Raw genomic sequence first — 23240 nt, forward strand, 5'->3', positions numbered from 1 at the left:
TGATTCTTTGCAAGCTGAAACAGACTGCTTTGATCAACTGCCACTTCCCTGCCATATCAAAGAATGAGCAAATGCCCTTGAAAGCATTATCACTGAAGAGGAGGTTTAAGAGGCCATTAAAAACATGCCAGCAAGATAAGCCCCAATGGAAGAATGATTTACAGTTAAATACTATAAAATAGATGTACAGATTCTGCTTCTTTATAAGCCCATCAAAGAGTTGGGCTTTTATGTAAGGTCTTCAAAGAGGTGGGTGACACAAGATACTTACCGTCAAACATATTCTCCGGCAGGAGTTCAACAAGGTTTCCATCATTCTTCTCCCAAAGCACAACAAGGATCTGCAGTAATGCGGTAGCTATATGCTTATTGATTTGATCAATACAGTAATAAAAATACTGGTGAAAGTATATGCCACAAGATTAAATAGACCCATTCCCTTTCTGATGCGTAGAAACCAGTTTGGGTCCATCCTGAGGAGATCGTCTACTAACCACATGAGATTACTTTATCATATAATTTGCCAGACAAAGAAAGACCAAGTAAAGAAGATTGCAATATCCTTCACAGCTTAAAAGACGTTTAACTGGGTCAAATTAACTTACATATTTCATACCCAACAGAAATCGGGATTTAAAGAACATTTTCTTCAAAAGATTGGGTTAGTTAACTGCACTTCCTCCGCAATAGTCATATCCAGTGGCCTCCACTCGGACCAGTTTGCTATAACCAGAGGAACACAGCAACGGTGACCTTTGTTGTCTCTTTTTCTTCTAAAACTGGAGCTACTGGCAAATAAAAAACGACCTCTGCATCGATTACATGCATTGACAGTAGCAGCCGGTAAAATTAAAATATTGCCTTATGCAGACAACATCCTACTACTGCTCAATAACCCGGGAAAGTCATTACCTAACATACTGGACATTGTAAACCTATTTCCAGTTTCAAAATCAATTGGAACAAAAATGAATCCCTACCTTTGAACCCAGTAACATCTTCAACGATTATAGGGACAGATGTATCATTGCAGCAGTTTGCGAGTCCTTAATAGCGTTTTATAGAGAATCTCTATTAAGGACTCGCAAAATGCTATGTAGGTAGTAACTGCAATAATGTTAGCGATTCCTAAATATTCCTTAATTGCGCATCTCAAATTGCAATTAGCAATTAAGGAATCCCTTCCCATTCATTCCTATGGGCCAAGAGGCCCTTAGGAATGAATGGGAATTGCATGTGCAATTTGCAAGTACCCAATAGGTACTTGCAAATTGCACATGCAATTTCAAGGGTGCAAGGGTTCCAAAAGGACACCCTGTTGCACCCCTGAAATGTGCATGTGTGCACATGTGGCGCACATACATGCCCTAAGGGCATGTATGTGTGCCACATGGCACTTTGAAAAAAGCAAAAAGTGCTTTTTTCGAGGAAATTGCAAATTACCACCAACTTGAAGTTGGTGGTAATTTGCCATTCCTTACAGCAATATCGCAATTTGCGATGGCTACTAGAATAGCATTTAGGGAATCGCAAATTGCGATTCTCTAAATGCATGCGCAAAATAGGGAATCACTAATTTTGCGATTCCTTATTTTGCGAGTAGGTTTTTCTTTCCTACATTGCTAAATTGCGATCGCAAACGCAGAAATTCTGCGAATTTCGAAGTTTGTGATTGCAATTTAGCTTGATACATCTGGCCTATAGACTGCTATAGAGGAATCATGCAGCCCATGGTCCAGTATCACAATATGTTACCTGGGCATTCAACTTGGTACCGACTCGAGGGCCCAAAGAACATGAATGAGTTGCTGGTAAGAATAATACTTTGAAAAATAGTCTTGCTTAAAGCTCTGTCTGTTGGAACGCATCCAAACAATTAAGATATTGACGATGCTGCTTTTTAACTATCTTTTCGGAATGATCCAAATATTCTTTCCAAGCTGTCTGTTACTCAGACTAAACCGAATTATCAAAAACCACCAAATTGCAGGTGGACGCGACATCTGGCAGGTTAACCCTGCCTTAAATTAATCTTTTCTAGAAGACACATCACTTTGCACTAATGGCTCACTTATTTTTAAAGGATTTGGAGTAACCAGATTGAGTAACAATCCATTGGCATCTTATTGGAGAGACCATTGACGAAGGACTGCCTTACAGAGGAACCAAGGTTGCCACTCGTGCCTGTATGTCCACATTTTCCACTGGGGTTCCTTTGTCTTGATCAACAGAGCACCAGAGTCCTGGTATCAATAAAAAGTAATCCTTGTTATGATTTATGGGGTGGGGCGGGTGGGGCGGGAGGGATTGTGGGGAGTTGGGGGTGTTTATAAAACAGATTTGCAGTTTCATGGCACAGTGTCAGCAGGCTGTTTGTACTTCGCTTTTTGAGTACCCGACCGGCGCCGGACTGTTAGAGCCCGATTGACGCCCACTGGAGTTCCCCAGGGCGTAGTTCCGGGGCCTGCTTCCCCTCCCTATTTCAGCTCTACTGTACCCCTCCATTAGCGTATGTTACTATTGGGGAAGCTCGCCTCTTTTGGGTATCGTTTAGGGTCGGTACTCTGTTATTGTCTCCATCATCGCTTGCTGGTCTACTCAGTTATAATGCAACTGCCATGGTCTGTTCTGTTTGTCATTCTTTTTTGATGCTAATAAAAACAATTTTGACAAAAAAAAGAGTAATCCTTGCTTGGGTGGATGTCCCAATTAACACAGAACTGCCTTTGGTGTCAGTTGTAAGGTCAGTGTTCGAATCTCCTTAGTTTAGCTACTTGTGATGAGGAAACCTAGGGTGTGAATCAGCTGGAGACGTGTTAAAACAAGGAGAGAAACAGAGGACCACCACCACACCGCCTCATACCAAAAGCAATAAAACACGACAGGTACGGTTGAAGCTGGGGAAATGAACACTTTTGTCATGCTCTGCGACCTAGAATAAGTTAGTAGGTCAACCTCAATGGTTGAAGAAGACTCACCCCCATTTTGTGGCCTATTCAATCATCAGTAACCTCACCCTGGCAAGCTAATACTTCCTGGATAAACTCAACCTCTCCTGGGAGGGGGTTGTTGATCAAGCTTATAACTGGATAAGACTGGGATCCAAGTGATCTTAAACATACCTCAGGGTAAACCTAAAGGAAATACTGTTGGGGGGCGGAGCTTGCCTGGCCTAAAGATGGCTGCTCCGTGATCGAGCTCCACCGGCCACTGACACTATCCGGCAAGAATTAGCTGCTTCGCAGACTGTACTTCCCGACAGGAGTGCTGGGCGGGCAAAGCCCACTTCTTGGTGCCTCGGATGCAGTAACTGGAAGGAAAATTGCCTCGCTAGATCCTGAGCTACGATCCGAAACACCTATCACCTGTGCGTGGTCTGGCGACGTGGCTGACGCGAGTAGCGTCTTCCTAGTGAGCGCTCCGGTGCAGACATCGTGCAGGTTTGGCTGAAAGCGGGGTCCTGCTCAGCACATCTGCCTGCCGGAGTCTATCTGACGGTGTGGATTGTAGAGGATTGTAGAGGAGGGGTGCGCTGGGAGCTTGCGCACGATCTGAGACCTGGAGCAGCAAGGTGAGCTCTGATGTCCTTCCGCCTGTCATTCGGACACCGGCCTGTTAGCGACTGCGCCGCCCGTGGCCTCAGATTCTTGCTACCAGGTACTTTTTTCCTATTCGCACCCCCGGTGCATGGTGCTCGCCTCGTCGCTGCCACTTGGGCACGGAGCTCCTACCTCGGCCTGCTCTGCACCGCCCACGCTGCTCGGCGGACCCTCCTGCTTCATGGTGGTGATATAGTGACCCTACTTGATAGAAACCTAGGGCTGCTGGCATTCCCATACTTTCGTAGGTAGATCCTACAGAGGCTTGGCCTGGCACACCCTCGTTCTTTCTTGGAGCAAGATCACTGTGCCAGAAAGGATAGATTGCTAGATTTGGGGCACGGGTGTAAGTTGGCCTGAGGGCTGGGGGTGCAGAGATGGGCAAGTCAGACAAGACGCAGCCAAAGCTCAACTTTGAGCAGCGGAAGTCCAGACGCTGCGGGATCCACGATGTCGGAGCCCGAAAACCCAGCAGAGGTTCCCATTGGCGACATCAAAACGATAATAGCGTCCATGCAACCGGGTTTATCGGTGATTGATGCTAAAATTGATACGTTGGCCTATAGAATGGACAGAATGTCTGAGCTTGTGGACAAACATACAGAACGTTTGGATATGGCTGAACGTCGAATCACGGAGACTGAAGAGGCCCAAACAATGCCCAGAAACGTGTGGAGAGAGCCCTGGTTGCCTTGCAGGACAGAGCTGAAGATTTGGAATCCAGATCAAGGCACAGTAATCTGCACATTACGAGCCTGTCTGAGTCTACCGCGACGGGCAACATGGAGACCTTTGTCGAAAAATTGCTCACAAATCTGCTGGGTGCTGATATTTTCTCCCCCAAGTTTGTCGTGGAGCGGGTGCATCGCTCGCTAGGTCCTAGGCCTCCGCCTAGTGCCCCTTCGAGGCCTATTATCGCAAAACATTTGAATTACCGCAACAGGGATGCCGTGCTAAGGAGGGCAAGAGAACTGGGCAATTTTCAGTATGAGTGGTCCTCTCTCTCTCTCTTTGTTCCCAGACTTTACTTTTAAGGTTCAGGAGTCCACGAGACAATTTGCACCCCTGAAACGCAAACTACAAGACCAGAACATTGAATACGCAATGTTATACTCGACGAGACTCAGAGTGTTATTCAACGGGAAAGCCAAGATATTTTCAGACCCACAATCTCTTCAGAAGGCTCTCAAAGACTGGGAGAAGCCTGGCAAGTGATGGAAGGGTCAAAATTAAAACAGTCACGCAGATGATGCGAGTCGTGGCCTTGATGACAATGATTGATGAGAGAGCGGGGAGACTGGGCCCTTCTGTGTCTCTCCTATTTCTGAGTTTTAACTGTTATTGTATCATGAGAGGCGCTCAGATACTTAGCTGAGGGCGTTGATGTTGCATTGAGCTGTTTACTAAGCGTATTTCTTACTAGGGTACTTTAAGTTAGTAAATTACCTTTATTCTGCTTAGGCTGATGAGTGGGGGTGAGCCAGCTCGGTGCTCTGGTAATGGGAAGTCACACAATTAAGGCACTGTTTGTCTCCTAACTGAGACTATAGTCTTTCAACTGAACTTTAAAATTGCTATTTGGTGGCGGGGCGGGGTGGTGGACTAGCATAGTATTGCTGGGTAACATCTGCCCCAATGCATTACACGCATTTACAGGGGTTTATTGTTGTACATTTGTTGTATGTTTAAGCATCACATTGTTTCTTTTGTGATGGGGAGGGCTGATGATCGCCTCTGCCTAGTTGGGGAGTGCAAGGCATGGGATCGGGGAGGGGTCAGGGGTTTTCTTTTATTCATCCTATTGAAGATCACATGTATTTTTGTGTTCATGGTGAGCAGGGCTGCATATTAGGTACCACAGGCAAGCAACACTACTTGCAAGAACTCCCTGCATGTCACGGCACCACACAGGACTGGGACATAATAAGCGCTTGAGCCTCATGACATGGAATGTCAGGGGCCTAAATGATCATAGGAAGGTGCGTAAAATACTAGCGTACCTAAAAAGGAAGGAAGTTGATATTGCATTGCTTCAAGAGACTCACTTACTCCCTGGATGTGCGTTGGTCACAGGTAGCAGACTAACAGGCACATTCCATGTTGCGGGTTTTACTGCGCATTCCAGGGGTGTGTTGACATGGGAAAATCCTAAATCAGGGCTCCAACTAGAACGCTGTGAGACCAACCAATCTGGCTGATAGGTCCTATCCAGGTGTTATGGTAGAGAGCTGAATTTCCTCATTGTTAACTCTTACGGCCCAAATTATGATGACCCACAGTTCTTCCAGTCCATATTTGCACTCCTCAGGGACTGCAACTCATTGTCGCTATTTTTGGGGTGGTGATTTTAATTGAGTTTTAGATCCAGCGCTTGATCACTCAAAAGGCCCTCCCAGACCTCTGTCTGCTACAGCCAAAGCTATTGCTGTTATAGCTCTGCAAATGCAATTGGTGGATGTATGGAGAGCTAGGTCTTGCGGGAAGGGTGGGTTCACACACTACTCGGCGTACCATGATATCCACACTCTCATAGACTGCTGGTTCATCTCACAGACGCTAATGACAAAGATACAGGACTGCTCAGTACTGGCCCGGTCTTTCTCTGACCACTCACCCATATTACAAGCGGTCAATGTGCCCTCGCGGGGTCCTCCTCCCTTTTTGTGTTGAATTCCACCATACTCGCTACTCGACACAGTTTTTAAATCTGAGCTCACTGACTCTATCACAGAATTTTTCACTTTTAATGTTGGTTCTGTCCTTTGTCACGGTTTGGGAGACGTTTAAAGTCTTCATACGAGGCGTTGCTATTAATAAGCACGCTGGGGTACTTCGTTCTATAAGAGGCAGACTTGCGCTATTAGACTCCTGACTGGTTAGACTAGAAGCTGAGATGGCCGTTAGGAACGACCGACAGATACAGGAGCTACTAAAAACCACCTTTGAAGAATACCTTAAAGAGGCAGATAGCGAAATCAAACATATGGGAAAATACGCTACAGCTAGAATCTATGGGAGTGCCGACAGGCCGGGCTCGGTGCTAACGGCACTGGCCTGCCGCAGGTTAGAGGCTGGTGACATTGCTGAGCTGCTGGACAAGGAGGGCTCTATCCTCACAGAGCAGGTAGATATTAACATTCGGTTTCGCAGATACTATCAGGAGCTATACAGTTCTAAGGTTGCCCCTGGAGATGACGATATATTGCATTACATTGAATTCATAAAGCTGCCGTGGTTGACAGATGGGCACCGTGAATTCCTAATGCTCCCTCTTGATGCTACGGAGATACGACTGGCACTAAATTCCATGCGAGAGGGCAGTGCCCCAGGACAAGATGGGCTAACGGTGTCTTTTTACAAAGATTTCAGTGACATCATAATTCCACACCTGATCACACTGTTTCGAGAGATGGGTGTAACCGGTACCATGCCCCCATCCATGCGCGAGGCCCTGATCATTACATTATTGAAACCTGATAAAGACCCCAGGAAATGTTCCTCTTATCAGCCACTCTCATTAATTAATTTTGACACAAAAATATTTGCTAGAATACTAGCTAATCGTCTATCTTCATTATTGCCCCTATTGGTCGGCCTGGAGCAGGCTTTCTTTATACCGGGCCGCACACTGTCATACAATCTAAGGACTGTGTTTGGAGCCCTTCAGCATGTCCGACCAGAGGTTAAAGCGGCTGCAGTTTTTTAGACTCTGAGAAAGCCTTCGATTCCATTGAATGGAATTTTATGCTCACTGTATTACGACTCATGGAAGCGGAGAGGTCTTCCTTGAATTGGTATCGGTACTTTATAATTCGCCACTAGCACAAGTGCGCTCCGGAGACATGGTCTCCACCCCAGTTCAAATATTGCGGGGCACTAGACAGGGCTGTCCCTTGTCCCCTCTACTTTATGCAGTGGTCGCTGAGCCACTGCGTGAATATCACGGGCACAGGGGGCTTCGCTTCCCTAAATATAACTTAATCGTCTCAGCCTACGCTGACGACATGCTATTATATGTCCTAAAAAAAAAAAAAAAGGAAATACTGTTATTGCTAAGTGCCATAGATGTGGTTAAAACAATATATTGGATTATTTGGGTACAATGCCCCTGTCATCCAATACACAGGCAACATGTTTCTGCACATGCAAGTGCCTGAAAGCACGTAAGGACATTCATCAGTGCTTGAAAGGATTCTAGGGTATAAATAGAATGACAATACTGATCACTTCTCCAGCTTTTACCACACCTGTAGTGGTTTAGTCAGCTAGAGATGTACCTACCTATGCTAGAATGATGGGGGTCAGGTGCAATTGTACTGACATTGATGATGCTGTAAAAGACATTGGAGCTGGTGACATAATGCGCTGACACACTAGTGCTGAATGGCAGAACACATTTAGCTTGTCAGAAGCCAGTTCTAAAGGAGAAGAGCAGTGTCTAACTTATTTAAGGCGTTCAGGAACAAGTTTCACCTGAATGCGAGTTAACACTTCTCAATAATCTCCGTCACAGAGTAGAAGTTAGGTTCCGTGCTAGAATCAATCACAGGCACAGATAAGACTGGAGGTGAACTGTGATAGATTTGACAATGGCGCATCATGAAGGGCATATTCTGCTGGTCTCCCTTATTGTACCCATTCACAGTCCAACAGTGAGCTACCTGCGCAAGAGCCTCCACTCTACCTGCAAGGGACAATACTCCTGGATGTCTTTAACTTCAATTTTACAGCTTAGAGCAGCCAGTCATTGACATTTTTTTTACCTAAAACACCAAGTGTCACAGGTTCACCTGCTGCATGGGCAGGAGACCTGGATCCCAACACGACAGGCTGTTGTTTAGTTGGAGATGGAAGTCACTGTTTGCCTTTTATCTGTCCCTCTTGTTTTGAGAAGCTGTCCAGAGGTGTAGCTAGCCTGTATTCTTCCTGTTCAGTCCCAGGGAGTCGCCAACACAAACTAAGACTGCCATTTGACAATTGCTTAGGAGTGGGGTTGTCAACTTCATAAAATAACAAGATCGCACAGCTTGTCTGAATCCCAAAGTATGACAGAAGCTTCAGAACTCTGCTACAAATGAAAAGGACCTGAAGGTTCAATAGACCCTCTTCTGCAAGAGTGTGATTGTTTTCTGGTACTTTAAACATCTGCAGCTCAATTTTTCACAACTTCCTTGAAACAATTGAATCCAGCTGAATAAGCTATTGGGACAACGTACTCTCATAATTTCTGAGGTTATTTGCATGATCTTTGTTGGACCAGGAAGGGGCACATCCACATATTAGTGGGAGGCCACCTGGATGGTGTACATTCCTGGCCAAAATGGTACGTGGTCCCCCAGCTGGTTAGTAAGCGTCCCTACTTGCTTCTTGGCTCCTCTCCCAATTGATGAAATACAGCGTCTTTTGCATGTTATTGCTGCCCTTATTCTAAGCGCATGCTAGACTTGTTCAGAAAGGACCTTGTGTGGTTGATAGCGCTTTGCGCAAAAGCATGCACCATTTAAAAAGAGATGCAAGTCTTAAGAAGGTTAGTGGCTGAAATTGCCCATGATCCTAATGGCTTAAAGTCAAAGCATTATGACCCGAGTTATCAGCATAAGGAAGACTACATTAAAAGATGGAAAAAACAGAACGTGATTAGGAACGAAAACAAGTCTGGAACATTATATAGGTAGTCATTAAGCTCTACTGAAGCATGTTTCAATCCTGGATAATAGGTAGGCTCCAAAAACGAACATGGTTAAGGAATGTGTTCTCATATGGTTTACCCCTGTATGTGTGCGGTATTGGGAGGCTCTGTTAAACAACTATAGAACCACTTTAGAGGACTTTTCTGCACAATGAGTAAAAGCTAGAGCCAGGAGTAACACGTTAATTATTGAATAGTACATCGTAGTTAATGTTGAAGGGAAAGTTAGTACTGCAGATGGACAAGTTGTGTGATTTGATTTAAGTGATGCATTGTGAGTAAACAAGTAAATAAAGTCTTGCATTTAGAATTTTGAAAGTGTAAAGCAATGTCAAGGAACACAGCAGTGCACCTATCCCCAGTAGCTACTGCAGTGTGCTGAAGTGAAAGTCAAATCGTATAGTCAAATCTTATGTGATGGATTATGAATTACAGCAATGCATTGTTGAGTGAATCAATACTAATCTTTTGTACCTATTTCCCATCTAGGGTTTAATGTTCGAATAAGTGGGCAGGATGTTGGACGTGGGACCTTCAGTCAAAGGCATGCTATGGTGGTTTGTCAAGAGACCAACGACACATATGTTCCTTTGAATCATATAGCACCTGAGCAGAAAGGCTTCTTAGAGGTACCAAACCTTTTTGTAATTATTCATTTTGTCATGCTGACCGGAAACATTTTCTGTGATTTTGTCCTATTCATGCTAAGATATATTTCAGATAGAGACTTACATTTTTTATTCAGTATTTACTGTATTTTTATAACACATATAGTGCTTCAAAATGAATAATAATAAAATATAATTTTTTTTAAATCATGGAAGTAAAATAATACAGCTTACATTCACATAGTCAAGATTGGTTAGCTAGGAAGTGTTCTGTCAACAATATTTTAAAGGTGGATTACAGTTTGTGCATTTCTGATATGAGCAGGGAGCTCGTTACATGGATTAATAAGACTGCTTATAAATTACAGAAAACGCAAAGAAGTACATGGAGGAACAGGAACCAATACATAGAAGAACAGGGTGTAGAATTGGGTGCGGAGGGTCAGAGTGAACTCGTTGACTATCAAATCTGTGTGAAACGGGCATATATGTGCTTAATAGTGCGAGAGAAAAAAAGACAAATAAAAGTTTGAGTGTTCTGGAATGCAGTTCCCATATATTTAAGAAGACAAACACACAAAGAGGAACAATAGTTGAGATGTTAAAACACCAATGGCTAGATGAATAGTTACAGAAAAGCAAAACAAAGGAGATCTGTTTTCACAAATGCTGTAGATATGGAGTTAAAAGTTTAGAAAATATGAATTCATTTTCAGGAAAAATTAGGTGAAGGATCTAGTGCAAAGCAAGTTAGGCAGAGGTAGAGAACCACAGTGGAGCAGGTGGAAAAGAAGTTCAGGATTTTAGCTATGAATGCCAGCGGAGGAGCCCCAGGGGGAAGAGGTGGCACCAATGCCCTGTGTGCCCTTTCGATGACAAATACATCTGATAAACTCTCCGGACACAACAGGGCCCTGATCCACTGTTCCAGAAACCCTTCTACTGACCTACCGACCACCCTTTTTGGGGAGCCCAAGATGTGAATATTGCTGCGCCGGACCCGGCCCTCCGCATCTTCCGCGCGGTGCTCCAGGGAGAATAATTGTGACACATGCTTTTTTAGGGCCACCACTTCTCCCTTGAGGCCCGATACATCCTCTTCCACCGCTGTGGCCTTGTATGCCAACTTGCGGAGGTCAGCCCATAGGAGATTGACATTAATAGAGACAGTATCGATCCGGGCCTCCAACACCTTTTGGGATCCCTGTATAGCACCGGCTCTGACTCATCCTCCTCATCAGTGCTGGCAGTTTGTCGCGTTATGCGCTGCGGTGGGTGGCGCGGCGTAGTGTATTGAGTGATTGTGTTCAATGCCCCTGCTCCGGCAGATTTATCTTTGCCCATTTTGCTGTGCAATTGAGGCCACCCCGGGCGTGGTCAAGTGGCCCCACTCTCTCTGCCCCACTAATGTGTCACTCGAGGCCCGTTCCTGTTACCGGTGCCCAGCTCGCACCCTATCTGTGCAGGCCACTTTCCGTTCAACAGGCCCAAAATTCACAGATCCTGTTCCACAAGGATCGGCTCCAGGCCAGGGTTAACCTGTTCGAGCTATACTCCTCCCCAGGGTGAGCCCAACTTAATTACGAGCTTCAGTCCTGTGTGTGCATGAGACGCATATTTACGCCATATCTCAAAACTCAGCCGGTCTCAAACCTACTGCTCAGCAGAATGGGCCCCTTCGCAAATGTCTTGTACAACTTCCTTGACCAGAGAGGTTCGGATAGCACACCCGCTCTGCTCAGATAGGGCTACTGCAGCTCCACGACCCCACAAACAAGCTCAGGCACCTGTCCATACTGCAAGCTCAGTGCACAGTACCTCCTCAAGGAAAAGGCGAGGCTCCTCTTCTCACCGCTGCGGCCATGCTGGCAACAGATCACACCCAAATTGACCAGTTCCGACCGCACCAGGCTCGATTGGTCCGCGGGGGACCCAACTCAAGGCCTCTTTCAATGTTCATATTATGGTCAGGCTAGGGCTCAAGGCATGTCCCACCTCAACCCCCAACCCGCAGACCCCCACCGTGATCCCCCCGTGACTCAGCAGACGCTCCCGGTAAAGGAGGGGGGGGGGGGGGAAAGGAAAGCAGGCCCAAAGGAAAGGCCACCCCCAGGAGCCACCACTCGCTGGAGTTTACCCCCCGAGCTAGCTGCGCCGACCGCACCACCAGGAAGGAGGGGGGATCCGCGCTAACAATCGATCAGCTGCGCACCATGGGCTATTCTAGCTGTCGCAGACACCAACAGATCTCCAGGCTCGGCCGTGCCTTCACATGACTGCTGCATCACAGTAGGCCCCCTTGGTCTGGACCCAGCAAGAACCCTCCAGCAGCGCCTCCTTGCAGCCGCGTCACCCGGGGGCCGTCGCACCACAGGCGCACCACTAGTTGCGGGGCACAATCTGGAGGTCAGGGATAACTATCAGCTCCAGATTTCAGGATCGATGAAGGATATTAGCGGTAGGCCGACCGGGAGCTCATAGGCACACGTCCTGTCGGACTTGTTCCTAGGCCACCCCTCCCCCCCTCCTTTTGTTATATATAAGTTAGCCTTAAGGTAGACCCTAGGTAGTCCATAGGGCAGGGTACTGTGTAATTAAAAGGTTGCACAAGTACTTTTAAGTTTTACATGTCGTGGTAGTGAAAATCTCCCAATTTATTTCCACTGATTTGAGGCCTACCCCACCCATAGGATAAAATTGGGGATTCCTTATTACATTTAATAAGCTGTAATTCCCTAATTTGGAACCTATAAAATTGTAATGATAACCCCTCTTTATTGGTAAAGTCAGAATTTTCATTTCAGTTTTGAAAATGCCACTTGTAGAAAGTTGCCATTTTCCTGCCCTTAGCCCTTTTGAGCCTGTAGTCTGGCCTGGGTCTCACGAGTAGGTGTAACTGACAGACTTTGTGAATTCCTCTCAGACAGTCACACAATAGCGGGATTAGGTGTGCCTGAATGGGACATCTGCTTTCAGGATGGGGGTGCGGAGCTGAGCACAGCCCCACTTATAACTGAATAGCTTCTGCTCTGCTTCCATACAAAGGGCTTACCAACCCTGTATTGTCACTGCTGCCAGCTAGGTTCCAGGGCAGGGGAGTCAGGAAATTCCATGCACTTAAAATAACCTTTCCCAAAGCTTCTACCACCTTCCAGAAATTGGGTGCCAGGGTATAAAAATAGTACCTTCAGACCCACTCTTGAGTTCACTACTGGACATGAGGAAGGACTGTCAGAGGACTGCCTGCTGTAGTGACCTCATGTACTATCTCTGCCAGACTGCTTCTATACCCAGAAGGACTGCTTTGTTGCATGGAGCCTGCCTTGAACCCTCTGAGGCCAGGCAGCCCTGCTATTGAGCCCTACATATGCACCTGCACGTAGGACTACCAGAAGGGACTCCAAAGGCTAGTTTGCTGGCCTCCTGTTGAAGACATAACTGTCTCCCACCATTTTCAGTGCACACCTGTACCCAGCCTGAGTGGGTCCTGAACCCCCTAAGAGCAGTCCTGGGCCGATGGTTGTGGTAATAAAGATGCCCAAATGGCTATTTTCCAAAACTGAGTGCTTAGCAATATTTGCCCATAAAGTGTTCTGAGAACCAGGAGGAGACCTGAACCAACCTGCTTGCCTATCCATTCGAGGTGTATTGCAGGTCAGATGACTGCGCAGCTTCTCCCACTACATTCTACTCTTCAGCAGCAAATCCATTTCAGCAGTCCTTCGTCAACAGGATATGTGACCTTGTGGAACTGTCTTTGGCTACAGCTTTCTGCCTCATCTCACTGGAGTTATTTGACTTCCATTTCTGAGACTAAGTCCTTACATAGAAATCTTCACAACTGCTTTGACCCAAGACCATCCGACGACAACTCTCCCTCCTCAGACACCTCCCTCCTCGGACACCTCCTGCAACCTTACCCCGCTGAACTTTACCTTTTCAGACATTTTTCTTCAGAACTTTTTCTTAGTCCGAACGTAAGCACTGCACTGACTGTGTTCAATCCACTTCTTGTTTCTGAACCACGCTCTATCGCGGTCGGCCTTAACTTTTGACTTTGACCCAATCTCGAGTGACTAGATGTCAATGGTTGACGCTTTGATCTTTTAGGTGCTATTTCGAACCTTACATTTTAAAAATGTGTAACTCTGGTTCTACTGATTGGATTTTTGTTAGTTTGGTGTCAAATAGTTTATTAAAATGTACTCTATTGTTTCTAAATTGGTTTGGGTTTTTTTTGTGTTGTGCTTTCATTTTATTACTGTTTGTGTGCTGCATAAATACTTTATATATTGCCTCTAAGGTTAAGCCTTACTGCTTTTTGTGCCAAACTACCCAGGGTTAAGAACAGGTTAATTTAGTGACTTTTTCTGGTTCGCCCTGCAGGGGATTGTGGCTTTTTCTTTGTCAGGCCTCACACCGCAGCCAACCAAGAATCCAATTCTTCACAATGTGTATTCCAGCTCTGCTTCCATGAAACCAATTTGTATTGGTTCCCCTTTAACGTGTCCTGGTCAGGCCACCTTCCAAACTTGGCCTTTGTCTGCAATGATGCTCCGCCCAGCAGGACAGTCTTCAAGTGGAGTACCCACCACAAAAGTACAAAGAAGTGTGATCAGGATGCACCCAGTTATTTTCACCCCCTCCTCACATAGATCAAGAAGAGAGGCAAGAATATGTGCCCCTTCAAAGGACACCTTTACCTGACAGATACCAAAGGCCTCTCCATGCACCCCCTGCCTTCTACCTAATGGAAGCTGCAGTCAGAGTCATTTACAGCCCAATGTATCAGGAAGGGCTCTGGCACGTCTAGAGAAGCCTGCCTCCTGTCCACACTGTAGCCTCTGGTATTCCTCCTTCCCATCTACGAGATGCCAGCAATACACATAAGATGTATGAAAAAAGCAGCCTCTCCTCCATCTTGTGCTCTAGTTCAGGCTGTGAGTTTCCAAAATGGAACTCTGTATTACCTGTGCACGGCACACTATCAATCCTAGCACACACAATCCTCTACAATGACAGGATGTGGCAATCCGGATTCTGAGTTCAGTTTAAGCAGCAGAACTTTAGATGAGTGGGGAAAAAGGCCTGTCATTGTTATTCACCACACATGGTATACTCCTGCCACACCAGGCTCCATGCATGAAACCTGCAGCAGGCCTGGTAGTCCTCATTAACAAGAGGGTGCGCTCCTCCTGGTGCAGGACAAGATCCAGAACCTATCACTGTCGAAAAACTGACCAGGTTCCAGGCGCACACACAGAAGTAATGTATGATATTATCAAAAATCAAAACCAGAATCGCAGGTACATGCATTTCGGGCATGCGTGGGATTCAGATGTACCTCATGCATGGGAGATTCCCATGTCAGCGGTTACCCTACTGCCAAGTAGTATCTAACTACTTGGCAGCTTAACACACCCTTCATTGGCATCAACCACTTGAATGGTTTGTGATCTGTCTATACCATAAATGTAGTACCAAACAAATACGAGTTGAACATTTACAAAGACTATACTATGGCAAGACATGGTTTTTCAATGGCCGCAAAGCTCTGCTCTCTGGGTAACAACCTCTGGATAATAAAGACTCTGTGGACTCTCTCCCTCTGTCATCGAGTTCATTCAGTACTGCTTCAACTCCGGTATCTGAAGCATCAGTCTACACTAAAAAGGACTGGTCTGTGATTGTGTGCTTTTTAGTACAGGTGCATTGCTTAGTGCTGTCTGGAGTTCCACAAATGTCTTCTCACATTTTCATGTCCTGTGCTGTTTCTTGGATGATCATGCAGTCAACGTGACCACTATGGCCCTATAGTTAGCTACAAAGATTCTGTAGTAACCAGTGAGCCCTAAAAACGCAAGTAACCAATGAGCCCAAAAAACACTCTCACGCCTGTCTGAGTAGTGGGCCAAAAAAGAGAACTTTTTTCATTTAACAGGCTAATCTTCCTGTTTGCCATGTGACGTCCAAGGTGGACTACACTGGACTACCTCACTTCGTACTTTGTTGCCTTAATGGTTAGTTTTGCCCTCTGTAACCTGTTCAATACCTGTTCAAGGTGCCTCAGGTGGACTTCTCAAGAATTTCTGAACCTGGCAATGTCATACAGGTAGGTCAGACAGAACTCTTCCAACCCTACAAGAACATGGTTCACAAGGTGTTGAAAAGTAGTAGAAGCATCCCAAAGAGCATTACCCTGAACTGCAATATTCTGTCTGCTGTACAAAATGCAGTTTTCTCCTTAAGTGCTAAAGGGATCTGCCAGTAACTGCTGGTCAGATCAAGCTTATCAGCTTTGGGGACTGTATGTACATCCTTCTTAGTGACTTGTTTGAGGCAACAGTAGTGCACATAGAACTGCAAGTCTGTCAAACTGTGCATGGGCACCAGCAACACTGGGCTACTTGAGTGCTCATTCAACTCCAAGTCCAACATCTTGGTCGCATCTGCCTTGATGTAATCCTAGACTCGGTCAAACATGCGATAAGTCTTGCTGTTAACTGCAAGATTATTTCCTGTCCCTATCTCATGGACACATACTGATATTAACCCTGGAGTCAGTTACAAGAGGTTGACAAACCTCCCCAGTACATCCTTACACTCTCTCTGCTGATCAGGAATTAACTTGGGGGCTACGTTTTTCCCTTCTACAGTGCCATCCTCACTGGCACTATGAACCGAGTCTGGATGAGGCTTGACTAACTCCAACATGACATTGATGTTCACTGCATAAAGTCTCCAAAGGTAAGTTTTAAATCGGTACACATAGAACACTTGTCTGGGTTCCCATGTGGCAACTGTGTCCTCCAAGTAGTTCACATAAGATACCTTCTGCACTACTTTGTAGGGACCACACCATTTATCTTTCAAAGCTCTGAGACAAATCGGCTTCAGCATTAGCACCTCTTGATCGTTAAACCATTCCTCCATCATTGCTTGGGTATCCTGAAAGTTTTCCTTTCCCTCCCTCATTCATATATTGCGATATAACCTCCTGAGGCCAGTCACATAGTGAGTCACCTCCTTCTGTAGTAATTTGTGTTTCCTTCCTACCCTGCTCTGATCAAAGTGCGTGGTCCCCGCAAATGGTGTCCAAACAGAAGTCCAAAGGTGCTAAATCTGATTCCATTCTGTAGATTCACATGGTAGGCAAATATGAGACATGGCAGGAGAATATCCTATTTCCTCCTGAGGTATTCTGTCAGACTTCCCATCATGCTTGTTACGGTTTTAGTGAACTGCTGAACTAACCCATGGTTTGTGGATGGTACACCGTGGAGAAGTGTTACGTTACATCAGCTTGCTCCCACATCTCTCTCATGTACGACAAGATGACATCTGTACCATGATCAGATATTACTGGTTTTAGAAATTCAGCCCTAGAAAAGATCCCTAGGAGTGCCCGAGCTACCACTTTTTCAGTGATGCTCTACGGGGACACTGCCTCCCGCTGCCTGGTGGCATGGTCCACCACAACCAAGATGTACTTATTGCTTGATGCTGAAGGTGGGTCAAATGTACCACAAATGTCTATTCCCACCTGCTCAAATGGAACACCTACAAAGGGTAGAGGCACAAACAATGCCATGGTTTTACCCCCTGACTTACCATGCAACTGGCAAGGAGGACAGGTTCTACAGAACCGCTCTGTCTCTTTGAATGCCTGGTGATTAGAACAGGGGAGCCAACGTATCCTGTTTTTTTAATGCCCTAGTGTCCCCTCAAGGGCACTTTGTGGGCCAGTGACAACAGAAGATTCCTGCTCACTAGTGGAACCAGTAGCCTCTTGCTAGTTCCCGGCCCAGGATTCACCAGCTCACTAAGCAGTATACCTTCCTCCCAGCTGAGATAGAGTCTTCCAACTACTCCTTTGCTTATCTGTTAGAGGTTGTCAATCTCTACTCTTGTCAACCTTGTATGTGATATTCTTGGTGTGTAGGTTTTAAGGTAATAAGTTGTGACCTATTGTACAGCTGTAGTGGCTTGAAGCTGGCCTTTATAGGGTATCCCACTGCTTGCCACTAATTGTCGGACCCCGTTCAGGAGGATACAGGACAGGCAGGGGCTACTGGGCCACAACAGTGAAGGTGGAGGCCTTTTGCCACTGCTGTCCTGGGGTCTGTCCTACTATGTGGCTCTGCAGTGGGGCCAAGTGCATCTCATTCCCTCACTTGCCGTTCAGTAGTAGCGAGGGCAAGCAGTCACAGTCTTCAGGGAGGTTAGTGTGGTTTACTCAGGCTCAGTAAACAATACCCTCTCCCCCATCCCCCCACAGCAGTGCAATAAGATCAATGTCTATCCCAATGCTTCTTTTATATAAAAGAATGTTCTTTATCGCACAGAAAACATGGAATTATACTGCACATACAATAATACAAGGATACCTTATTTATTGGTGTGACTCTGTTTCCAAGTGCGTTTTCTGGTTATTTCAGCTACCCCCTTCACCTGTCCTTAGTAAGCCACCCCCAAAATTCAGAGTTTAAAGTACTGCCTATGTGTGCAGCTTGTGCTCCCCTCTCCCATTTGGTCTTAGCACTCAGTCTGTCTTGCTCAGGCCCTATTAATCTCACAACCAGTTCATAGGAGCAGCGCTGAGCTGCTTTCTGCCCTGCTGTGGCAGTGTGATCTCACCTGTAGCATGGAGATTCCAGGCACTACATAGCAGTCTTCAAGGGAGACTTGAGGCAGCTAGCCATGCAGCATGTTGCTCAGAATGTCTAGGGAGTCGAGTGGAAGCTTCTGTTGGTGGCCCTCTTCCGGGCGGCTGGTGGTAGAGCTCTGCTCAAGACATTGCTCACTCTGGCACTCTACTGAGCACGTTTTGCTCCTTCTTGAGAGTGACTACAACACACACGCAGGTGATTGTTCTTTGGTACAGCAGTTGCCTGGCACTTTTTGTTTCGGCATACAGTGGAGGTAAATACCTCGATTCTTCATGAGGCCATTCCATGAGAACCTCTCAGATCACTTGATCTTCAGGTCTGGTCCCTACCCAACAGCATTCTTTGGTAGTGCTGTGGTCAAGCAGTCAACTTGTGGGGCCCACATGCCACCAGCAGGTACTTGTCCTGGCTTTGCTTGGGCCTACTACTTGGGCACACAGGTTCAGGTGCTGTGGTAACTATGACAGGTATAAATGACAAAGATCGCAATGCCTGGTCTGGCAGTACTGCTGTTCCTTCCGCAATCCACTCCTTCTGCACGATTGGAGCTGCCTTCACTTGCTCACAACCTGGCAACCATGACAGTGCAGTAATTCCTTCTTCAAACTGGACTCCAGGCATTATCTTCTCACCACTGGGGAGTTGGCTTTAAGTGGGAATCCAATCATTGGCTGCCTTGTAGTCGGTGACTACTCTGCTCACAACCACCTCCTGGCTAGGCAAGATCACAAAGACGAACACTGATGGTTCTTGGGCTCATTTACAGCCTAACATAACAAGGAGGGACCTGACACTTCTAAATAAATCCTGTCTCCTCGTTCTTCACAATAGCTACTGGTGTCCCCCTCCCCCCCAATCAAGGAAATGCCAGCCATACACATATGCTGTCTAGGGAAAGCAACCTCTCCTCTATCTTGTACTCTGGTTCAACCTGTGGGCTTCCAAAATGGAACCCGAAGGTCTGTGTAACTTGTGCACAGCACACTATCAATCCTAGCACACTTGCACATGTAGAAGTTACAGGATGTCGGCATTCAGGATTGTGGGGTTCATTGTGAGTAGCAGAACGTTTGCTGAATGGACCTGCCACTATAATTAACTTAACTTGGTATGCTCCACGCATGAAACCTTAGACAGTAATGGTAATCCTTTGCCACTATGAAGATGCACTTGCTACGTCCCTTCCAGTTCAGGGCAAGGTCCACAACTTATCGTCAAAGACTGAGTCTAGGTCAAAGCGTGCACTTGGGATTAGTGTGTTGACCAAAAATCAGAATTGCACATTCATGCAGTTCGGGCATACAGAGCATGGGACTAGAGGCATAGTGCAAAATTATCCCAGTATATTGATTTGTGCTTTATAAATTTTGTCCATGATCTAACTGTTCCTGAACATATTCCAGTTCTAAATTACTTTCTTTCTAGTTAATATTATAAAACTGTTATCACGTGTCTAGAATGGCCCTGATACAGGAGTAAATCCAATGTAACCCGGAAGTTCCAACATATCTTTCTCTAATAATCACGTAATTAGAGCATTATGAAAAGCTTAATACACAAACTGAGCCAAAACTTGAGGATAAATACCAGAAGATATCCACTCCAGCATGTGCAGAATTAAATTTTCAATGTGTAAACCATTTCCCATATATTTTCACACTGCTGTGATCTGGAAATTACTGCTTCATCTGGGTGCAGCCTAAAGCACTTGATACTTTCCAACATATGCGTCCAGCCATTATTTTTCCCTTTCAACCCATGAGCTGATCAACTGACCTGGCTGGATCGGTGGTTTAGCAGTAACCTAGCAGCAGAAATATGGTTTACCTTATTCTAGTACCTATCAAAATACCTAATATAGCAAAATCTTCACAAGTTAATAAGGTTATTTCTTTCTATATTCTTGCACCCTCATACTGCATTCTGTCTCAAAAATATTCTCTATTTTCCTTAATTCCAGCATTAAAAACTGACCTTTAATTAAAACTTCTATTAGTCACCCCTCCTTTTTTTAGGTCTCGCCTAGCGACTCAGCACATGCGTTGCTCACCTTGGCGAGATCTATTGTCGTCGGTTTTTGTTTGGAAGGGGGACAGGAGATGTGCACGCGTACGGCGCTGCTTCCCACACCGGTGTCCAAATACACACGCTGGCCGGAGGTGCGCTCGCTGTTTGAGGACAAGAGATGTGCACGCTGCGGCGCTGCTTCCCACATCGGTGTCCAAACACGCACGCTGGCTGGAGGTGCGCTCGCTGGGGAACTTGCAAGATTTGGAGCGCGCCCCTGACTACTATATCTCAAGCATGAAACAGGACTGGAAATTTCGTGAGTAAAAACAAAACCAAAGGAGGATAGGTGACGGGCAGGTGTAGAAACGGTTCCCAACTTGTGTGCCACTTAGATAGATGCATAGATGCGTGTACCTCTCACAGCAGTAGCAGCCGCCTCAAAGCGCTTGAGCGCCGTTGTGGCCACGGCTTGCGGTGTATAATTGAAATGACAGCTGGTGTCTTGCTGTGGCACGCCAAGACTGCCTTTTCATGCTCCACAACGCCCAGGAACGCTAGAAGAGAGACATATCTGAGTCTCTAAGCGCTAGATATGTATCATTGATTGTAGGACCCGGCTCGCATTTGTCCATTTCTACTGACTCTTCAGGGTGTGAAGAAGCAAGTGAGCAGAGACAGGGCACCGGAAGAAATTATTTGTGTTAGGGTGTTGATATAGTGCTGCACCATCTGCAAAGAGCAGTCAGTGCTTTATAACGAACATTTCATTGATGCAGGAGCAGATTACCCCGAGTATGGTCTGTGTGGGGTCCACTTGAGCTAGGAGTACAGACCCCAGGATACGACTGGGAGGAGTTTCATCTAACAGGGATAGCACCAATAGCGCATTGAACATTTGGGTTTAGCATATGTACCCTACAAATGTTTCAGGGACAGAGACAAAACGTGATTGCCTAGAATCACACAAAGTTTGTGTTCAAGTGTGAAGCATGACTTGGAATATCTCAGGGGACTGATGTCGGCTTGAGTCTTACACTTTACAGTGGGACCGTCATTTTACATCAGTGTGCACTCAATATGATAATTATAGCAAACCTTCATTTCATATTTTCTATATTTTTTTTATGAACACAGTGTCATCTTAAGGAGTTTGGGGGTCCCTGTTCCAAACATTGATTTGTATAACGCATTATCTGCTCATCCATGCCTGTGTAATACAAAACTATATTGATATATATGGTAAACTTTCATAACTGGGTCACCCAAAAATTGTTGAAATATGTGTTGCCCGGGACCACGAGAATCCTTAGATGACACTGGGGAGAGAGCAACAGAGGACGAGGTGCAGACAGACAGCGGGGAGAGTGGTTTACATAGTGAAATAGACATAGTAGGAAGAGGTCGCTTTCCTAGTGGGGCCCTTGGGAGGTGGGACCCCGGGAAATTGCTCACTTTGCCCATGCTTTAAAAGGTCTCTGCTTGAACAGATGAGGTTTGTTTGGTTTTCGGTCAACTCGTGAATTTGCCTTATTGGTTAATGCAGAGATGTGTCTGCAATAGAAACCCTGTCCGAGAAACTTGTCTAGACACCTGCAGCATAGTACAGCAGCCAGTGGCTGCCTCATTGGCAATATTTCATATCTCAAAAGTGAAGAAGCCCTGCTTTTGTGATATTCAAATACAATTTGCAGAGGCAGCCTGGGACCCTGAAACGTGGGAGCACTGGGCAAAAAAAAAAAACAGGTGCTTCCCTTCTTTGTGGTGGTGCTTGGGGAAATCTCTGGCTGACATCAAAGAAGTGCAGCTTATATTTCAAGGCAATGAAAAAGATTTGTGCCCAAGAGGTGTGTCCAGGACTGTAAGAAAAGAGAAGCATCTGCACCCAGTAGTTGCAAAGTCATCTTTATAGGAGGCCTACAGCGTCTTCATGTGTACCCTGGTGGTGAGCTAGAAGTAGGTGGTAACCTTCAAGTGACCTTCCTGGACCTATGCTCTTGCCACTGCTTAAGTCTCTTTCCTGGTAACCTGCAACACGACTGTGGAGAGATGCCCTTTATGCATCTGTGGAAGCATTAGGAGCAGAGGAGCAGTCTCCTCAGATGAAGTTGGCACAGCGTAGAGTCTGACGAGTTGAATGAGTTTAACCACTTGCCAGCCTTAGCACATGTGTGGGGGAAATTAATGAATATAAGTATGCTTAAAAGCAAGTGGAACAGGAAGAGCGCTGTGGTAGAGGTACTTTCGGTACCTTGGAGAAATACGTTCTGTTCACATGTGCAGAGGCTGACCAGAGTGTGTGGTGAATTTGTATTGAGGGCGCATGAACTTAACATTTTTGCTTAAGAAGTTTTCTGTGCTTGTAAAATTTGCAAAGATTAGCAAATTTGGTTTTCTGAACTTAACAAAACCTTGTTTTGTGGCAAAAACTTTTGCTGAAATTATTTGTATGTGATTTCGGCCACTAAGGCCCTCATCACAAGTGGCCGGAAGCCGTATTCCCGGGAATGGTGAGTAATACCACTTTGGCTGGCAGTAAAAGAGGTGTAGTTACTGCAAGCCTAGCTTCTCCTAAGCAACGACTATATGTACAAAGTGTTTTTACGCACCTCTTGCAGCTTTGCAAAACACATAAATAAAAGGCATTGTCATGTACTATACATACACA

The 23240-nt window shown here is 45.8% G+C and overlaps 1 protein-coding gene across 1 annotated transcript in view; it reads left to right on the forward strand.

The window, feature by feature from the left end:
* Window positions 1-23240, forward strand: part of DHTKD1 (dehydrogenase E1 and transketolase domain containing 1) — a 1328309-nt gene that overhangs the window by 675748 nt on the left and 629321 nt on the right. The window contains exon 10 of the mRNA XM_085652869.1: window positions 9778-9917. Coding sequence (XP_085508995.1) covers window positions 9778-9917 — 140 coding nt within the window. The remainder of the gene's footprint in view (window positions 1-9777; window positions 9918-23240) is intronic.

This window comes from Triturus cristatus, chromosome 4_1 (assembly GCF_964204655.1).
Source record: "Triturus cristatus chromosome 4_1, aTriCri1.1, whole genome shotgun sequence".
Taxonomy (NCBI): Eukaryota; Metazoa; Chordata; class Amphibia; order Caudata; family Salamandridae; genus Triturus; species Triturus cristatus.